Raw genomic sequence first — 19582 nt, 5'->3', positions numbered from 1 at the left:
CAGCTGCTTTTGAACACCGCACCGAGGGAGAGCTGAGGACGGACTTCTATAACTGCCGGCAGAAGCCCCAAGATAGCATAAGAGCCTATGCCCTCAGGCTGCAGGCTGCACTGCGGGCTCTCAAGCTGGTGGACCCTGTCAGTGATCAGGAAGGAAACCGGATGATGAAGGAACAATTCTTGCGGGGCCTGCACTATCCTGAGGATGGGAAGCAGATGAAGCTGTGGTCCCTGGAACACCCTGACGTGGACTTTGCCATTTTGAAAGACAGGGCAGTGAAAGCACTCCAACCTCCTGTGGACACAGACCCCGTCGCACCAGCATGGCCTGCCAGTTCCACGGCTGCAGGAGCGGAATCCTCCTCGCAGGCCCTGGTAACTGCAAAAGGACTCAACACGCCAGCAGAGACCATAAATACACTATCCTCCCAGGTGCAACAGCTCACTAAGGACGTCGCACAAATCCTGAAAGCAATGCAGTTGCCCTCAGAGACCAAAGTCCCTCATCGGATCCTGCTAGCTGACAACCCAGAGGACGTCCCTTGGATGCGGAGGAGAAGAGGTCCCCCAACCCGAGGCAGGAGCAGTGATCGCTATGACTCATCTGGACAACCCATCTGTCGTCGTTGCCAGGAGGCAGGACACTATGCAAGGGCCTGTCCTTTAAACGAGCCAAACCTGGGGCCGGGGGCCAGTCCTCAGGATTAAGAAGATCAGGCCCAAGTCGCTGCTGTGATCAGTACGTGGGTGGACGTCCTGTCCTGTCCATCGTCCTGGACGGGATCCCTACCCCGGCGTTATTGGACACCGGCTCTCAGGTCACCACGATCCCGTATGTCCTTTATCGGAGGTTTTGGTCGGACGACGATCTCCGACCACCGGACCCCTCCCTCACCATCTATGCTGCCAACGGACAACCTATAGACCAGATCGGGGTCAAAGAGGTAACCATAAAGGTGGGAAGGCAGGAAATGAAGGGACAAGGACTGATTGTTGTGGACACTAATATTAGAGAAAGGAACCCGCAAATGATTTTAGGCACTAATGTCATAGAAAATTGCCTAGGGGAAGTGTTGTTGTTGCTTCACCAGATTGTTGAAGGTGCTGAGGGCAGGTCGCAAAGAGCCTTGCAAAAGGAGATCCGAATCATTCTGAGGAAGCAACAGGTAAAACAGACTGGCCGTGAGATTGGTAGTGTACGGGTGATGGATGCAAACCCCATTGTGATACCCCCACGGAGTGAAATGATGATGTGGTGTAGAGCAGCGGTAGGTCTCAGAGGACAAGATTACCAGGCTGTACTAGAGCCCACTCATTCAGACCACTGGCCCACGATTCTGACAGCCAGGGGGGTAGTTGATGTACACAAGGGACGAGTGCCTGTACGAGTGTTGAACTGTGGGGAGGAGGAAGCCAGACTACCAAGGTACGCTACCATAGCCAAACTGTTTACATGCTCAGATGACGCCATAACACCTGTAGGTCCCCTGACACAAGCTGACTCAAAAGAGGGCGAGACCTCCCAAAAGCAGTTAGAGGATTGGTGCCAGAAACTACACGTGGGGACTGACTCTACACCCGACTACCAGAAACATGGGGTTTACAGGGTCGTGCAGGAATACGAGCAGGTCTTTAGTAAGAACCCACTAGACTTTGGTAGGATCAAAGGGGTGCAACATCACATACCCACAGGCAGTCATCCTCCCATTAAGGAAAGACATAGGCCTATTCCACCAGCCCATTACCAGCGCACAAAGGACATGCTGAAGGACATGAAGGAGGCAGGCGTCATAAGGGACAGTTGTAGCCCCTGGGCGGCTCCCCTGGTCCTGGTAAGAAAGAAGGATGGCACGATGAGGATGTGTGTGGATTACAGACGGATAAATCAGATAACACACAAGGATGCCTACCCTTTGCCAAGGATAGAGGAATCCCTCGCTGCCTTGAAAGCCTCTAACTACTTTTCTACCCTAGATCTTACTAGTGGCTACTGGCAAGTATCTGTAGCAGAAGAAGATCGGGAGAAGACGGCCTTCACCACCCCAATGGGCCTCTGTGAGTTCAACAGCATGCCATTTGGACTCTGCAATGCCCCCGGGACCTTCCAGAGGCTTATGGAATGCTGCCTAGGGCACCTCAACTTTGAAACCGTCCTGCTATACCTGGATGATGTCATCGTGTACTCCAATAGATAACAGAGAGTAGTAGATAGGGATGTTAAACCGCGCCACTGACTCAGCCGATCCAGGAGATTAATGGATAGGTGTTGCTTTAATTCATTACACAGATCAGGTCAACGCGTTTCGGGAGTCGCAGCTCCCTTCATCAGGACAGTCTGGCAAGCAAAACAAATCTGCTGTACAGGGAATACTTCCAGCAATATATACCTTACTGATGACGTCATAGTCCGCCCACTTCTGAAAAAAATCGGCGGGAATCCATATAGAAAAAAATGTGTATGTTTCATCTCTATTACCTTCAGCCTTTCTTATAGTACGTCACTTTGCCCTTGTCATATCTGTCCTGACGACTCAGAGGTTTAAAATAAAAATGAATTACAAAGAAAATAAAAACATATGTTTGTGCAAAATCTATATGTGTCTCTCTCTTTTTCATATGGTGTCAAAAAAAGTTCATGGGGAACCCATGTAAATGTGCACCTCAACCATCGCAACATTACCTAGAACCTGCTTAGGAAGATATCAATTTGATCAAGCGGCCGGAATGTGATCGTATAATCCGCCCGTACCATATGGGAGGTGACCGTCGGGATGTGTTCAAAAAACGGGAATCATTATAAGGAGTACTACAGGGAAAAAAATATATATATATATAATGAAAAAAGGACGTAGCTAAGAGGATCAATTATCACATAAATGAAAAAATATATATATATATATATATATATATATATATCTACATTATGAGATATTCACTGGATGGAAAACAATTATTTTTATATAAATTGGATTAATAAGAAGAAGGGGATCACAATAATATGCCTTAAAGAACGGTGCCATTGTCTGAGACCCAAAAACCTAATTCAGCCTGAGCTCCATGACGGGAACATAAAGCAAACCAAGGACGCTATAGTGTCTTGTGTGTATGTGCAGGTTTAAAAACCCTATTCCTATGATTGCTAAACGCCTCGACCAACCCGCTGGTGCGGGTCAAGCTAAGGGAAAAAACTCCATCAATGTTTTTTAATCGGGAACCAGCATTACATCACCATGTAATCTAGTTTAATTTTATTACCGATCTGTGGAATAGTAAAAAAATTTTTTTAAAATTATTATTAATTACTTGACTATACCCGGTTACTAAGTGTGGGAAAAAATACAAACAACTATTTGGTGAAGGTATGGAAATAGTATAAAAAGACCGAATTATGCCGTGAGGGTGAATAAGTACAACATGGGAGGAAAAATCAGGTGCCCATATCAAGAAGAACCTCTTTCGAGGAATGTGCGCAGACCACTGCTGAGTGAAGGTAAGGAGCTAGTGTCAAATTGAGGTTGAATAAAGTTCAAAACCGTGGGAAAAATTCCAGTGCGCATGTCAAGTCAAACCTCTCTCGAGGAAAATGTCCAGATCTCTGTTCAGTAGAAATATGGAGCTAGTATGAGAGAAGCTATACCGTGCGGGTGAAAGAAGTTCAAAATCGTGGGAACAATTCCAGTGTGCATGTCAAGGAGATCCCTCTTGAGAAATCCGTTTCTCTAAAGCTATGTGTGGTCTGTAGTGTGTCATAAAAAACCTAACAACTGTTGTATCTCTAGCTATTATTGAGAATAAATATATGTACATATGAAGAAGGAAATTGTGTATAAAAGTGTCTAAAATTATGTTAAAACCTGAAGCTATGACCTGATCAAATTATTACAATAAATTCTTAAAATTATTAAGATAATGACTACCTGACAGGATGTAAATCCTCTAAAACAATATATATAAAAAAATTAATTAAAACGTCATAAAGATACATAAAAATACATGAAAAATACATAAAAATTAGATTAGTGAAAACTACATAAGGACTCATAGTCCATGATATTCTCTAATCAGGGAAGATCCATTGCTTGTTAGACGGCGGCCCTGAGCCATCCTATCCTTGGGGACATCATTGTCATTTCTCTTACAGCACAGGTATATCAGTATTAAAGGGACTTTCTTTCGGGAAAAACTAGTGAACTAATAAAATAGATCCGTTACTTCATTGAGCCCAAATGGTTTTAATGTGTTAAGTTTATAGATCCAATAGGTCTCTTTCCTCTTTAGAGCATCCATACGATTGTGTGAAAGAGGGGTTATCTGTTCGATCGGGGTGATCCTGATCTTTGCTCTCCCATTATGCTCCATAGTGATGTGTCTCGACAGACCATGTAACATGAATCCTATTTTAATGTTGTGTCTGTGCGAGTTTAACCTCTTATGCAGTGCCTGTATTGTTCTCCCAATATATTGTCTATCGCATTCACATTCAATCAAGTATATCACAAAGTCAGACTGACAATTTAAACGTGATTTGATGGAAAACACTTCCCCCCCCGTTTTAGAGCAAAAATTGACTCTTTGATGTTGAATTGACCTACAGCATAGACAATTCTTAGAGAAACATTTGAACGATCCCTTAGTATTATCCATGGATTCCATGGGTTTATTTTCTCTGAGCCGGCTAGGAGCTAACTGGTTTTTTAATGTTGATGCTCTTCGATAGGTGATCCCAGGCACCTCTGGGATAGCATCCTTCAGAAAGGGGTCATTCCGAAGAATACCCCAGTGTTTACGGATAATACTCTTGATCAAATCCCCATCGTTACTGTAAGTCGTCACAAAATTGGACGAAAAATTTACACTCGTGTCCTTCATCCCGTGACTGTTTGAACTTACTAAATCTTTCTGTGTAAGTTTTTTGTTGATCTGATATGCCTTCTTAATTAATGGTATAGGATAGTCTTTCTCCAAAAACCTTTCTCTCAGGATATTGGCTTGTAGTTCAAAATCCCTATCTAAAGAACAATTCTTTCGGATTCTTTGGAACTGATTCTTTGGGATATTTTGTAACCATTTATTGTAATGGCTGCTAGTAAAATGAATATAGCCATTGCTATCAACTTTTTTGAAGAAAGTTTTCGTATGGATAGCTCCTTCATTATGTGATATAGTCAAGTCTAGGAAATCAATGCTATCCTTATTTATAATAGGGGAGAAAATGAGACCCCAATTATTATTGCATATTTGTCCTAGGAATTCATTCACATTATTTTGTGAGTTGTCCCAAATCAGGAACAGGTCGTCGATGTACCTTTTATAAACAATCACATGCTTGAATAATACCGACCCAAAAATGTATAGTAACTCAAACATACCCATGAACAGATTTGCGTAGGTAGGTGCGACTTTGGACCCCATCGCAGTCCCATAGCATTGGTGGTACAGTGTGTCTCGGAAAGTGAAGTAGTTATTACATAGTATAAACCTCATTCCTTCAAGGAGGAAGTTTTTTTGCCCTTCCGGCAGACGTTCATCCACTAATAGAAATTGTCTGAAGCACTCTATTCCCAATCGGTGGGAGATGTTAGTATACAGGGCTGAGATATCCAGGGTTACAAAAACAAACGTATCTTTCCACTCAATATTCTTCAATGTATTAATGAGCTCTGTGGAGTCACGGAGATAGCTCCTCAAGTTGGTGACATGACTTCTCATAATGCGGTCAATATAAGCTGCCAGATTTGCAGTCAATGAATCTATACCTGAAATGATAGGTCTCCCAGGGGGATTCTCCAGATCCTTATGGATCTTCGGTAGGTGATAGTAGAAGGCTAGTTTCGGATCTTTAATATTGAGAAACTTAGCCTCATCCTTATTTAATATTCCTTCTTTGACCGCTTTATTAATCAAAGTATGGTACTCAATAATAGCTTGATTATAAATGGCCATGTCCACATCGTGTACTCCAAGACATACGAGGACCACCTGAAACACCTGGCTGAAGTCTTTGAAGCGCTATCCCGATATGGAATGAAGCTGAAACCATCCAAGTGCCATTTACTGAAGCCAAAGGTCCAGTACCTAGGTCACGTGGTCAGTGCAGAAGGAGTAGCACCGGACCCAGAGAAGGTCACAGTCATCCAGGAATGGCCCACACCTACTACCGTCCGGGAGGTACGTCAGTTCCTTGGCTTGGTAGGCTACTACAGAAGGTTCATCAAGGGCTACACGAAAATGGCAGCGCCTTTGCAAGAGCTCCTGGTAGGCCACCCAAAGAAGAGAGGAAAGATCTCCGGCCCGCCATTTCACTGGGGAGAAGCAGAAGAACACTCCTTCAGACAAATGAAAGGGGCCTTGACGGGTGAAGAGATCCTAGCCTACCCTGACTACGGTCTGCCATTCGTACTGTACACAGATGCCAGTAATGTGGGACTGGGAGCAGTGCTTTCACAGGTGCAGGGAGGCAAAGAGCGTGTGATTGCTTACGCCAGCAGGAAGCTCAGGCCTACTGAAAGAAACCCGGAGAATTATAGCTCATTCAAGCTAGAGTTCCTGGCCATGGTATGGGCTATCACAGAGCGGTTCAAGCACTACCTGGCAGCCACCAAATTCACTGTCTTCACGGACAACAACCCCCTGACCCACTTGGATACTGCTAAATTGGGTGCCATGGAGCAGCGTTGGGTAGCCCGACTGGCGAATTATGACTTTACTGTCAAGTATCGAGCTGGCCGCAAGAACGGCAACGCAGATGCTCTGTCCAGGATGCCTCACCTAGCAGACGAGGGTGAAGATGTAGATGATCTTGAAGAGATTGAGCTGCCAGCGTTCCATCGCCATGGAGCAAAACAGTGTCGGCAGTCGCGTGCCAACCGCCAAGAGGTGACCCTGAACCCACTACCTCACTACAACTGGAAGGAGACCCAGGAAAATGATCCAGCGGTAGGCTTGGTAAAGAAACTGATCAGCCAGCCTGGCGCCAGCCTTGACAAAGGAGCCCCACCTGAGGCACAGTACCTATGGAAGGAGAGGGGTCGATTATTCATCTATCAAGACAAACTTTACAGGAGCATCATTGACCCGAGGACGCATGAGAAGGTGTGGCAAGTGATTGTACCACAGAAGGATACGAGGATGGTGCTAGAAGCCTATCACAATGGTGCAGGCCACTTTGGTTGGAAGAAACTGGAGGCCCTACTTAAAGTAAGATTCTACTGGGTGGGCATGAGATCTGCCCTAGAGAAGTGGTGTCGAAACTGCGGGCCCTGCAATCTTAGAAGAAAAGACCAGCACAGCCAGAGAGCACCACTCCAGCCAATCCAAACTAAACGGCCCCTGGAGATCGTGGCCCTGGACCATGTAAAGTTGGCACCCAGCAGACAAGGCTACAACTACGCTCTCACTATGGTTGACCACTACTCCAGATTCCTGGTGGTAGTACCAGTCAAGGACTTGACAGGTCAAACTGCAGCCAAAGCTTTCCAGACACACTTCTGTCGACCACATGGCTATCCAGATCAAGTGCTCACTGACCAAGGACCAGCCTTTGAAGCTGAAGTGTTTAAGGAGTTTTGTAACCTGTACGGCTGCCAGAAGATCCGTACTACGCCTTACCATCCTCAGACCAATGGCATGTGTGAGAAGATGAACCACATCATTCTCGACCTTCTGAAGACTCTCCCATTAGAAGAACGAAGTCGGTGGCCGGAAAAACTGCCCGATCTAGTGGACATGTATAACAACATCCCTGTGAGTTCCACGAACTGCACACCGGCATACCTGATGAGGGCCAGACCAGGGAGATTGCCAGTAGATCTGGAAATGGGAGTTGAGACCCCTGAAGACCATCTACAAGGTGCTGATTGGGATTCCAACCGCCAAGCCCAATACAAGAAAGTACAAGAGTGTGTGGAGCGAAGCCTGACTCAGCAGCGTGAGAAACAAGAAAAGGCCTACAATCGAAAAGCACCTGCTGTTCCTTTGATGCCAGGAGATATAGTTCTCAAAAGAAAGAGAAGACGTCATAAACTTGACAATCACTGGGAAGAAGAACCCTATACTGTGTTACCATCGACGCTTAGCAATGAAAAGACATGCCTTATCAGCAAAGATGGAGGAAAAACAACAGCTGTCGTTTCTAGAGATCGCTTAAAGAAATGTCCTGAACAACTAAGAATCCCTGAAGAAATTCCCAACCCTTTGCCAGTTCAAGAACCAAAAGAAAAGATGATCCATACTGTACTTGGAGATTTTCCAGCAAGTTGGCCTCAATACAATGGAGCAGTAGTTATTCCGGTTATTACATTCCCTCAATCTGGAGAAGTAAGAGACCCAGAAGAACCTGTTCAGAACCTGGAAGAGCCAAATGTAGCTGAAGCAGAAGACCATGCACTGGTATCAATACCCAGTACACCCATTATTCACATTGAGACACATACATCGGGTGGGAGGACACAACCTCAGACAGATGACAGTATAGTACTGCGTAGATCAACCCGCAGCAACTTTGGTCAGCTCCCATTACGCTATAGAGAAAGTACAGTTTAGTTCAAAGTGACTGTATGAAATGTAATGTTTAACCTGTTTATAGTTAAGTAACGTTTAAGCGAAATGTGCCCACAAGGACTATTGTGAGACCTCCTTAAAATGTTAGACCACTGGTTATGAACTGGCTTTAACCACAAACTTTGCATTGTAAAAAGTTGCCTCCTTGGTATCAACCCCAGAGTCTGCCTGTTGAGGGGCATGGCTCTGCACCAACAAGGGGGCACGCCTGTTTATGGGGCCTGCCCTCCAACACTCGGAAGCGGGTACGCCTGTTTATGGGGCCTACCTTACACCACTCTCCTCAGGAGAGGAAGATTGGAGGAAAGGTCTGGGGAATGTGATGGCCCAGCCCTGGTCACCAAAAGGACCGGCGACCTACCTCCTGGAGGTTTTTGGGTGGGGTTCGGACATGCGGGTGGTTGGTGGTGGAATGGTACCTGGCATGTTTAAATGTAAATAATTGCCCCTGTGTGGGAAAAGTTTGTATTTACCTTTTTCTTTCTCTTGTCTTTGCAGCCCGAGGACGTGCTGATGATAACTAAGGGGGAATGTGGCGCCCCTGACCTGGTCAGGCACCACAGAGTATTGCACCCATGCGGGGACAATGCTTCCAGGTAATCTCCAAAGGCCAGGATGAGGTGCACACACAAACATATAGTGACCAGGCCTCCCACATTACCAGAGGGGACCCTTGGGTAGCCAGAAGGGGTTAACTTTCAATTCCCAGCTGGGGGTGTGTTCAGGGGCTGGTTGCTAGGAAGCAGGGCAGAGAGAGAGAGGAAGAGGAGAGTCTGGAGGAAGAAGTTGAAGTGTGTGGAAGGGAGCAGAGGAGCTCTCGTGTCAGACAGGTCCTGAGGAGTGCAGTAGCTGAAAGCGGGGGAGAAAGGAGTACCGTGGGTCGGCCTGAAAATCATCCAGAGAGAAGGGTGGCTGAGTACGGAGATCCCGGTATCCGAGCACACAAGGGGAACTAGGTCCCCAGTACAGGCAGCAGATCATCCAGAGCTGCTTAACCTACAGGTGGGGGGGGGTACTTCATGCCCTCACCACGACTACACAGAGCTTGAGCCAAGCAGCAATCACCAGGCCCATAAGGGGACAGGGCCAGAAGCCATCCCACCAAGGCCACGCTGCCGGCAGACGAGCCAGAGAGAGGGGAGCAGGGTGGTAACAGCTTCCCTGGAGGGGTCCTACCACGCTTCAAGCAAAGGATCTTCCTAAAACAGAAAGAGTGCAAGGAAGGCGAGTGGACAGCTACCCTCAGAACGGCCTCCTGGAATTCCTGGTTCAACCTGGTTATCACAGTGTCGCCCGGGCATCTCACCGTGACCTCCAAACAGTGAGTAAACACGTTGAAAGACTTCTTGGACTGTGTTTGAGTCATTCTGCGACCTGTGGTCCCACACACATACACCGGGGCCTGGGGCTTGCCTCACTCTCAGGGGGCTAATATACTGACTGCACCCACCATCAGTCCCAGGCATCCCTTAATTTGCAGTGGCGGTCCCCGCTGACCGCAATACTGAGAGTGGCGTCACGACAATCCTAAAAGAAGGTTCCCTACCTGTGACCAGACTGTTCCATCCACGTGGAGTCCCTGAAGGTACTGCACCGACACATACTAGCGGGGCTTCACACTACCATTCAGCTCTGCTACATGGCTGTCTGTGTCTGCTGTCAGCGGCCATGTAGCAGAGCTGAATGGCAGATGACATAGTAAAAACGCATCCCTACACATTATACACGCTTGGCAAGTCAATAAATGAAAAAAAAAAAAAAAAGGTGCCCAATGCATACGTCACAGAACACTTAAGCCAGCTTTACACCTTACAATTAGGTGTGCGATCTCGTATGTGATGTGACACGCCCAGGTCGCATACGGGATCTTATGAGATTTCACGTTGGTCGTTCATTTGCTGTCACACGTGCGTTAGTAGTCTATGTTAAATTGATCAATTTTGTGTGCGATCCTTTAGATCATGTGTTCTGTGACGTATGCATTGGGCACCTTTTTTCTTTTTTTATTTATTGACTTGCCAAGAGTGTGTGATGTGTAGGGATGCGTTTTTACTATGTCATCTGCCATTCAGCTTTGCTACATGGCCACTGACAGCAGACACAGACAGCCATGTAGCAGAGGTGAATGGCAGATGACAGCAGACACAGACAGCCATGTAGCAGAGCTGAATGGCAGATGACAGCAGACACAGACAGAGCCGCACTGTCAGAATGAACTCGGGTGAACTTCACCCGACTTCATTGTCATGCTGCGGCTCTGTCTGTGTCGCGCCCTGATTAGCAGTCACCAGTGAAGGACTCACCGGTGACCGCTAAACTCCTGAGTAAGTGAATTGAGCAGCCCTCTCTCATACTCACCGATCCCCGGCCCGGCTCTGCACGGCGTTCACACTGCTCCGGCGGCTTTTACTGTTTTGAAAAAGCCGGCCGCCCATTAAACAATCTCGTATTCCCTGCTTTCTCCGCCCACCGGCGCCTATGATTGGTTACAGTGAGACACGCCCCCACGCTGAGTGACAGGTGTCACACTGCACCCAATCACAGCAGTCGGTGGGCGGGTCTATACTGTGCAGTGAAATAAATAATTAAATAATTTAAAAAAACGGCGTGCGGTCCCCCCCAATTTTAATACCAGCCAGATAAAGCCATACGGCTGAAGGCTGGTATTCTCAGGATGGGGAGCCCCACGTTATGGGGAGCCCCCCAGCCTAACAATATCAGTCAGCAGCCGCCCAGAATTGCCGCATACATTAGATGCGACAGTTCTGGGACAGTACCCGGCTCTTCCCGATTTGCCCTGGTGCGTTGGCAAATCGGGGTAATAAGGAGTTATTGGCAGCCCATAGCTGCCAATAAGTCCTAGATTAATCATGTTAAGCGTCTATGAGACACCTTCCATGATTAATCTGTAAGTTACAGTAAATAAACACACACACCCGAAAAAATCCTTTATTAGAAATAAAAAACACAAACACATTCCCTGGTTAACCACTTTAATCAGCCCCAAAAAGCCCTCCTTGTCCGGCGTCATCCAGGATGATGCAGCGTCGCATCCAGCGCTGCTGCATGGAGGTGACCGGAGCCGCAGCAGACACAGCCGCTCCGGTCACCTCCACGCAGCTAATGAAGACAGCCGCGCGATCAGCTGATCTGTCACTGAGGTTACCCGCTGTCACTGGATCCAGCGGTGGATGCAGCGGTGACAGCGGGTGATTGGGTGCAGTGTGACACCTGTTACTCAGCGTGGGGGCGTGTCTCACTGTAACCAATCATAGGCGCCGGTGGGCGGGGAAAGCAGGGAATACGAGATTGTTTAATGGGCGGCCGGCTTTTTCAAAACAGTAAAAGCCGCCGGAGCAGTGTGAACGCCGTGCAGCGCCGGGGATCGGGGAACGGTGAGTATGAGAGAGGGGGGGGGGGGGAGAGGGATAGACTGACATGGACAGAGAGAGGGACAGAGATAGTGACGGACTGACAGAGATTAGTGAATGACAGACATTGTGAGGCGCTTCAGAACGCAGCTTTTCAGCTGCGCTCTGAAGCAGACCTTTTTTAAGCTGCGGTGCAGAGCGCACACCTGCGCACATAGCATCAGACATCACAATCGTATGAGGGATGTCACACGTTACAATTGACTAGGTTCATACAACAAAACGTCCAATGTATGAGGAATAAACGACGTGTATGCGATCACCGTATTTTCGTTCAATCTTGATCGCATGTAGGTGTCACACGCAAATACGTCACGAACGATGCCGGATGTGCGTCACTTACAACTTGACGCCAACGACGGATTGAAAGATCTATTGAAGCGTGTAAACCAGGCTATAATCTAAAGGATCGCACATAAAATTGATCAATTTAACATAGACTACTAACGCACGTGACAGCAAATGAACGACCTACGTGCAATCTCATTCAATCGCATATGCGACCTGGGCGTGTCACATCGCATACGAGATCGCACACCTAATTGTAAGGTGTAAAGCTGGCTTTAGATAGCCAAATCTAAAGAAACCCTCCAACTGCCAAAAATATTAAGCGCTGATATTTATGAGTCTTTTGGGTTGATTGAGAACATAGTTGTTGATCAATAATAAAAAAAGTCCTCTAAAATACAACTTGCCGAATAATTCTGCACACGGTGTAGATTGCAAGGTGGCCTCCATTAGGAGTCAAATATAGTCATTGTGATGATAACCCATACCATCTACTGGAATCATAACAAGACGCTAAGATAAAAATGAAAACCCTCCTGTATCTCCTCCTGCTCCCTCACTCACCAAAGTAAAAAAGATTCTGATCACGAAGTGCAAAGAATGATCCTGTAGCTCGAGGTGAAGAGACATCAGCTCCTCTGCGTATCAGAGCCGCAACCAGATTCATGTTCTGATTGACTGCAGCTATATGTAACGCGGTCTGGCCTGGAAAAGAAGACATGGGTGACTGGATGTACAGATTTATCAGCAAAACCATTATAGTAGTTATATTCTTGTAAATAGGGGCAGTATTATAGTAGTTATATTCTTGTATATAGGGGTATTATAGTAGTTATATTCTTGTACATAGGAGCAGTATTATAGTAGTTATATTCTTGTACATAGGGGCAGTATTATAGTAGTTATATTCTTGTACATAGGGGCAGTATTATAGTAGTTATATTCTTGTACATAGGAGCAGTATTATAGTAGTTATATTCTTGTACATAGGAGCAGTATTATAGTAGTTATATTCTTGTACATAGGGGCAGTATTATAGTAGTTATATTCTTGTACATAGGGGCAGTATTATAGTAGTTATATTCTTGTACATAGGAGCAGTATTATAGTAGTTATATTCTTGTACATAGGAGCAGTATTATAGTAGTTATATTCTTGTACATAGGAGCAGTATTATAGTAGTTATATTCTTGTATATAGGGGTATTATAGTAGTTATATTCTTGTACATAGGAGCAGTATTATAGTAGTTATATTCTTGTAAATAGGGGCAGTATTATAGTAGTTATATTCTTGTAAATAGGGGCAGTATTATAGTAGTTATATTCTTGTACATAGGGGCAGTATTATAGTAGTTATATTCTTGTACATAGGGGCAGTATTATAGTAGTTATATTCTTGTACATAGGGGCAGTATTATAGTAGTTATATTCTTGTACATAGCGGCTGTATTATAGTAGGTATATTCTTGTATATAGGGGTAGTATTATAGTAGTTATATTCTTGTACATAGGGGCAGTATTATAGTAGTTATATTCTTGTATATAGGGGCAGTATTATAGTAGTTATATTCTTGTACATAGGAGCAGTATTATAGTAGTTATATTCTTGTACATAGGAGGCAGTATTATAGTAGTTATATTCTTGTATATAGGGGTAGTATTATAGTAGTTATATTCTTGTACATAGGGGCAGTATTATAGTAGTTATATTCTTGTATATAGGGGCAGTATTATAGTAGTTATATTCTTGTACATAGGAGCAGTATTATAGTAGTTATATTCTTGTACATAGCGGCTGTATTATAGTAGTTATATTCTTGTATATAGGGGTAGTATTATAGTAGTTATATTCTTGTACACAGGAGCAGTATTATAGTAGTTATATTCTTGTACATAGCGGCTGTATTATAGTAGTTATATTCTTGTACATAGGGGCAGTATTATAGTAGTTATATTCTTGTATATAGGGGCAGTATTATAGTAGTTTTATTCTTGTACATAAGGGCAGTATTATAGTATATATATATATATATATATATATATATATTCTTGTACATAAACTCAGCCCTAATTTATATGAGCGCCACTGAATATGCAAGGGATGGCAATATGTATAAGATCATGATCCCCAAATATCTTTGCCATATTCTATAGAAAGAATAAATACTGTACATATTTTAAAATGATAAATAAAGTTTAAACAGAATGTTTGTTGTCCTCCTTCCCATTAACCATCATATTAAGAATCATCATACGAGATCTACACAGACTCTACCTTGATAGCGGTCGGAGGCTATGGACTGGTTAATTAGCTGAGGAGCTTCATCCAGGAGGATCTCTGCGGCCTCCAGGTTTTCGTTCTGCACTGCCACATGTAATGCCGTTTCTCCCACCGCTCCTGTGTATGTAGTCATAGGAGATGAAATATATCAAACCAGGGAACAATTGACAATAGATGCAATTTATATGAACAGGTCGTATTCTTCTAGACCATTCCCAATCAAAAATCACTTCAGAATCCTGTTACTTTGTTCATAGAAGGGGCAAAGAACAGATACAATGGAGTGGTTTGGTGCCAATTGCATGGGCACAGATGGTCCATGAGTTGTGTCTGGAAGACGTACGATTAGGCCTGGGCTTATTTGTCATAGAAGAAACCTATGAGCTGGAGACCAGAGAGGCTTGTTGGTTGGCTTGAGAGTGGGGTAACTGAGAAGGACGGGGAACATGGTGAGATGCTGCATAGCGGGTGACCTCCTGTGTTTTTTGGGGAACCATAAGCGTGAGGTGCTGTTTTATGGCCTAGCAGGAACCAGAGAGAATAGTTGCCACTTTTGATCAGCGAACTGTGGCAGTTTACTGGCAGTGATGGACAGGTGGTGTGAAATATCACTATGGTGGTGTAGTCTGGGAGGAGCATCAGTGTAGACGGGGGAAGGAGCACCAGTGTAGACAGGGGAAGGAGCACCAGTGTAGATGGAGGGGGAAAAGGAGCACCAGTGTAGACGGGGGAAGGAGCACCAGTGTAGATGGGGAGGAAAAGGAGCACCAGTGTAGACCGGGGGGAAAAGGAGCACCAGTGTAGACGGGGGAAGGAGCACCAGTGTAGACTGGAGGGAAAAGGAGCACCAGTGTAGACTGGAGGGAAAAGGAGCACCAGTGTAGACTGGAGGGAAAAGGAGCACCAGTGTAGACCGGGGGGAAAAGGAGTGTGACGCCCTGGCCTATCAGGCCGTCACAGGGTATTGTGCAATCTGCCCTCCTGTGCAATATCCACCTCCTCCTTGGTTACGGGTCCCTGACCTTTGGTGTTGCTTAAAACCAGCTAATCAAAACCCTAGGTACACCCTGCACCACACCCACCAGACACGCCAGTAGACGGCCTGAGTGGAATAGGGTCGCCCACTTGGGGGGTTGGTTAAGGGGAGGTCAGGAGAAGGAGAGTGGAGTGTTGGAGGTGAAAGAGAGAGGAGGTCAGGAGCTGGGCTCCTTGGAAGGACTAGGTAGCAGACGTTGGTCTGGACCTGGTAGGAACTGGACCCCCGGTCGCAGGGGATTGTGATAAGGGGCACGGTATTGTCGTGGAAAACAGCCGGCGGCCTTGTACCATCACCGGGCTGGGACCAGGGCACGAGGGGGTACGTGGACCCTAGGTCAGGGAGTAGCTTCAGGCAACTTGACAATTTACCAGACGAGAACAGAGCCTTCAAAATCCGCTCTCCATCCGCTCCAAAAAACGGGGCACTAGCGCAACAAGGGGGATAGGACTTTCCACAAATACGGTCCAGAAAATCCCAAGCGTGAACCCTGAGAGCAAGCTCCCACAGTTAGCCACACTGGGGAGTGGGACCCAATTAGTTTCAAGCTATAGGGACCAACTAGAAGAGAACAAGGTGCCAAGGGAAAAGTCACAGATTAACAGGCAACACCTGCAGAAATGGGATCCAAACGTGCTCCCCCTCAGCGGCAGCGGTGTCCAGAACTTTGGTTTAGTAAGTTGTCGGTGTCAGCGTTATTGGACTGAGGGTGTACGCAAGTGACCCCTACCTCTCCAACGGCACGTCCCTCCACCATCACCGAGACCCGGGGCATCCCCCCCTACCCGTGGAGGGGTTAAACACCTGGCTGCCCACTCAATCGCCACCGGGTACTCCCATTTGCAGCGGTGGTACTCCACCTTACCACGCACCACGGGTGGCGTCACGAACTCTCAATACACCATCCCCTGTAAATACTCCCTTCATTCGAGTGGCCGCACGACCCCCGGGTCCGGATGCCCCTCGAGCTACCGCGGATCCGAGCAGCCTGGCTGCTGAAACGGGGTCGGCACAGGAGCACCACTGTAGATGGGGGAGGGAAAAGGGAGCACCACTGTAGATGGGGGGGAAAGGGAGCACCACTGTAGGTTGGCGGGGGAAAGGGAGCACCACTGTAGGTTGGCGGGGGAAAGGGAGCACCACTGTAGATGGGGGGGGAAGGGAGCACCACTGTAGGTTGGCGGGGGAAAGGAGCACCACTGTAGGTTGGGAGGGGGAAAAGTAGCACAACTGTAGGTTGGCGGGGGAAAGGAGCACCACTGTAGATGGGGGGGGAAATGGAGCACCACTGTAGGTTGAAGGGGGCAAAGCAGCACAACTGTAGGTTGGCGGGGGAAAGGAGCACCACTGTAGGTTGGGGGGGGGAGGAGCACAACTGTAGGTTGGCGGGGGAAAGGAGCACCACTGTAGACTGGGGGGAAAAGGAGAACCACTGTAGACTGGGGGAAAAGGAGAACCACTATAGACTGGGGGGAAAAGGAGAACCACTGTAGACTGGGGGGGAAATGGAGCGCCACTGTAGATGGGGGGGGGAAAGGAGCACCACTGTAGGTTGGCAGGGGAAAGGAGCACCACTGTAGGTTGGGGGGAAAGGAGCACCACTGTAGGTTGGCAGGGGAAAGGAGCACCACTGTAGGTTGGGGGGGGAAAGGAGCACCACTGTAGGTTGGGGGGGAAAGGAGCACCACTGTAGACGGGGGGAAATGGAGCACCACTGTAGATGAGGGAAAGTGCACCAGCGTAGATGTAGGAAGATCTTGTGTTGGGGGAGGCCTCAACCTCACGGTAAGGTGGGAGCTGTGTTGGATGTTAATCTGAGTAAGAAACAAAAGAGATGCCATCTGCAGAAGCGGATCAATTGCTGAAGTCAGGTGTTTGAGTTGCATATTTTTTGGGGGCAATTTTTTTTTTATTAAAAAAAGAAAAATTTGTAATCTTGCAATGTTCACACTGGCAAGTGGGATTATTTAAGACTCACTCTTCCAGTCCCTTCAGGGACGACTTTTTTGCAGTCATCATAACTCTGCACACAGCTGAAAAAACAGAATCCATCATTTTCAACAGGCAATGTCACAGCCAAATCTACCCTCCCCCTTCCTCCATGCCTTGACGCATCTATAAGGGATAGGCGGGTTACCAGGTTCCACACCCCGTACCATATTTACTTAAATAAAGACGATAACCACGACTTTATTGCAGGAATGGCCACAGCTTTATTTTAACCGTATATATGTATACCAAAGTCGTGGCTCAAACATGCCACCCATTGTTAAACATAACCTTATACATATATACCCCCCTTATAACCAAAACCACCGATAGATCCATCCGAAAGGGAAACCATCATTCCTAACCCCCCGGCCGTAACCTCCAACCGGCCCAGAGGACCACCTCGGCCATGACCAACCGGCCCGAGGTGAGGGGTAATAACGTTCCATCGTTAATTACCCCCACCCAGAACCTGCAGGACCTCCGCCCACAAGTTCCCATCCACTCCAAAGCCACTCCCCTTGAGCGACTTCGTACCAACAAACCGACTGTCGGTACTCCCAACCTCTCAGACGGACCTATCACCCCGCCACAGACCGGCCACGTGACACCTTACTTGGCCCGGGCCCTCCACACCTCCAGCGCTTGCTCCAGACCATCCCTCAATCCCAACATCCACAAATCTAAACCCACGTCCGTAAGATGGGTAACGGGGGCAGGGGGCGCCTCAGGGGGTGTAGTTGGGTCCCCTCGCCTTGTGGGCCGCAGGCTGAACCCCGGCCCGGCCGTCACTTGCAAAGCAGGTGTGTTGTTGGGGCAGAGTGTGGATGCATGGGGCCCATTCATGACAGCGTTCTTTCTGTGCTCTCCAGCTCCTTCTTCACTTTCAGGAAAGAGACAATTGCAGGCAGCGGGTAAACCAAACACCGTTTTATTAAACAAAGCTTCCATCTTTCTGTTTGCAGCAGTCTTACTTTAGTACGTTACAAGTTACAAGTCCTTTTCTACGAAAACGGTTTCCTTTTTCTCTACGGGCACTTTCCTTTGCCTGCAGGGGCCAATTGTTATCCCCCTAGCAGTGGTACTCCTATCCCGATTTTAGTCCAGCCCTTTCCCAGGGATTTGTATTGAACTAGGGGACGGCTCCAGTACTCACTACCAGCTCCGGATTAGCTCCAACTTCTTCGCTCCACTGCCACAGCACCCACTCCTGCACTCTGCCCCGGCACTTCTCCTCAGCTTACTCTCCTGTTACATCTCACAGCACACTGCTCTGCATTCAGAGCCCAACCCCCCTTCTCTTCCCTCCTAGGCTGCCCTGCCCCTTCCTTTCCTGTCACTGTTACCAGGGGAACCACTCACTACACTGGCACCTAGGGGGGGGGGAGAACCGTACATAACACACAACATTGTACAAATGTGCCACCATACTCCTGTGGCGTCTTCAGGGGGGGATTCTCTTTCCCGGTTCGGGGGTCCGACTACCCCTTACATTCCTCCCCTCTTTAACCTCAGCCTCCTGGCGAGGTTCCGCACCTGCAAGACAACGCATATAGAAAACGCACACACGTTTCTTCAGCAGTATTCTTTTTCTTTCTTATCAATAAAAAAACATTTTAAAACTAACGTATCAAAGCACACCAGATTGGCACACAAGTCCGGTGCCCGGAGTCCCTCCAGGGGAGCTCCCGGTCTTGGCTGATCTTCTGCCCGGAGGCTCTCCTCAAGCGCTCCCGGTCTTAGATGAGCCGCGACCAACAGAAACAAAAGGGTTCTTTACTTAACAGTCGCGGGAGAAGTCCATGCATAGTCCCTGCATTCTTCTATTCCCGGGTTCAGTTCTTTTAACGTAGCTTTAACCATAAACACTCACCGGCTTCCAACAGTACCGGCTTTCGACAACAAACAGATCTTTTTCTTCCGGATGATTAACCCTCACGCTGGGTGGTATGCACGCAGCCATTCAGCCCGCTGGGCCCTCACAGATTCGGAGAGGGA

The 19582-nt window shown here is 47.2% G+C and overlaps 1 protein-coding gene across 1 annotated transcript in view; it reads right to left on the bottom strand.

The window, feature by feature from the left end:
- LOC142312582 (transient receptor potential cation channel subfamily V member 6-like) overlaps positions 1-19582 on the bottom strand; it is a 66748-nt gene that overhangs the window by 30009 nt on the left and 17157 nt on the right. Inside the window, exons 3-4 of the mRNA XM_075351571.1 lie at positions 14554-14676; positions 12842-12982 (exon numbers count right to left, since the gene is read on the bottom strand). Of these exons, the coding sequence (XP_075207686.1) occupies positions 12842-12982; positions 14554-14676 (264 nt within the window). The remainder of the gene's footprint in view (positions 1-12841; positions 12983-14553; positions 14677-19582) is intronic.

This window comes from Anomaloglossus baeobatrachus, chromosome 5, assembly GCF_048569485.1.
Source record: "Anomaloglossus baeobatrachus isolate aAnoBae1 chromosome 5, aAnoBae1.hap1, whole genome shotgun sequence".
Taxonomy (NCBI): domain Eukaryota; kingdom Metazoa; phylum Chordata; class Amphibia; order Anura; family Aromobatidae; genus Anomaloglossus; species Anomaloglossus baeobatrachus.
Note: the sequence above shows the minus strand (reverse complement) of the source record. Positions and strands in the feature narration are given on the sequence as shown.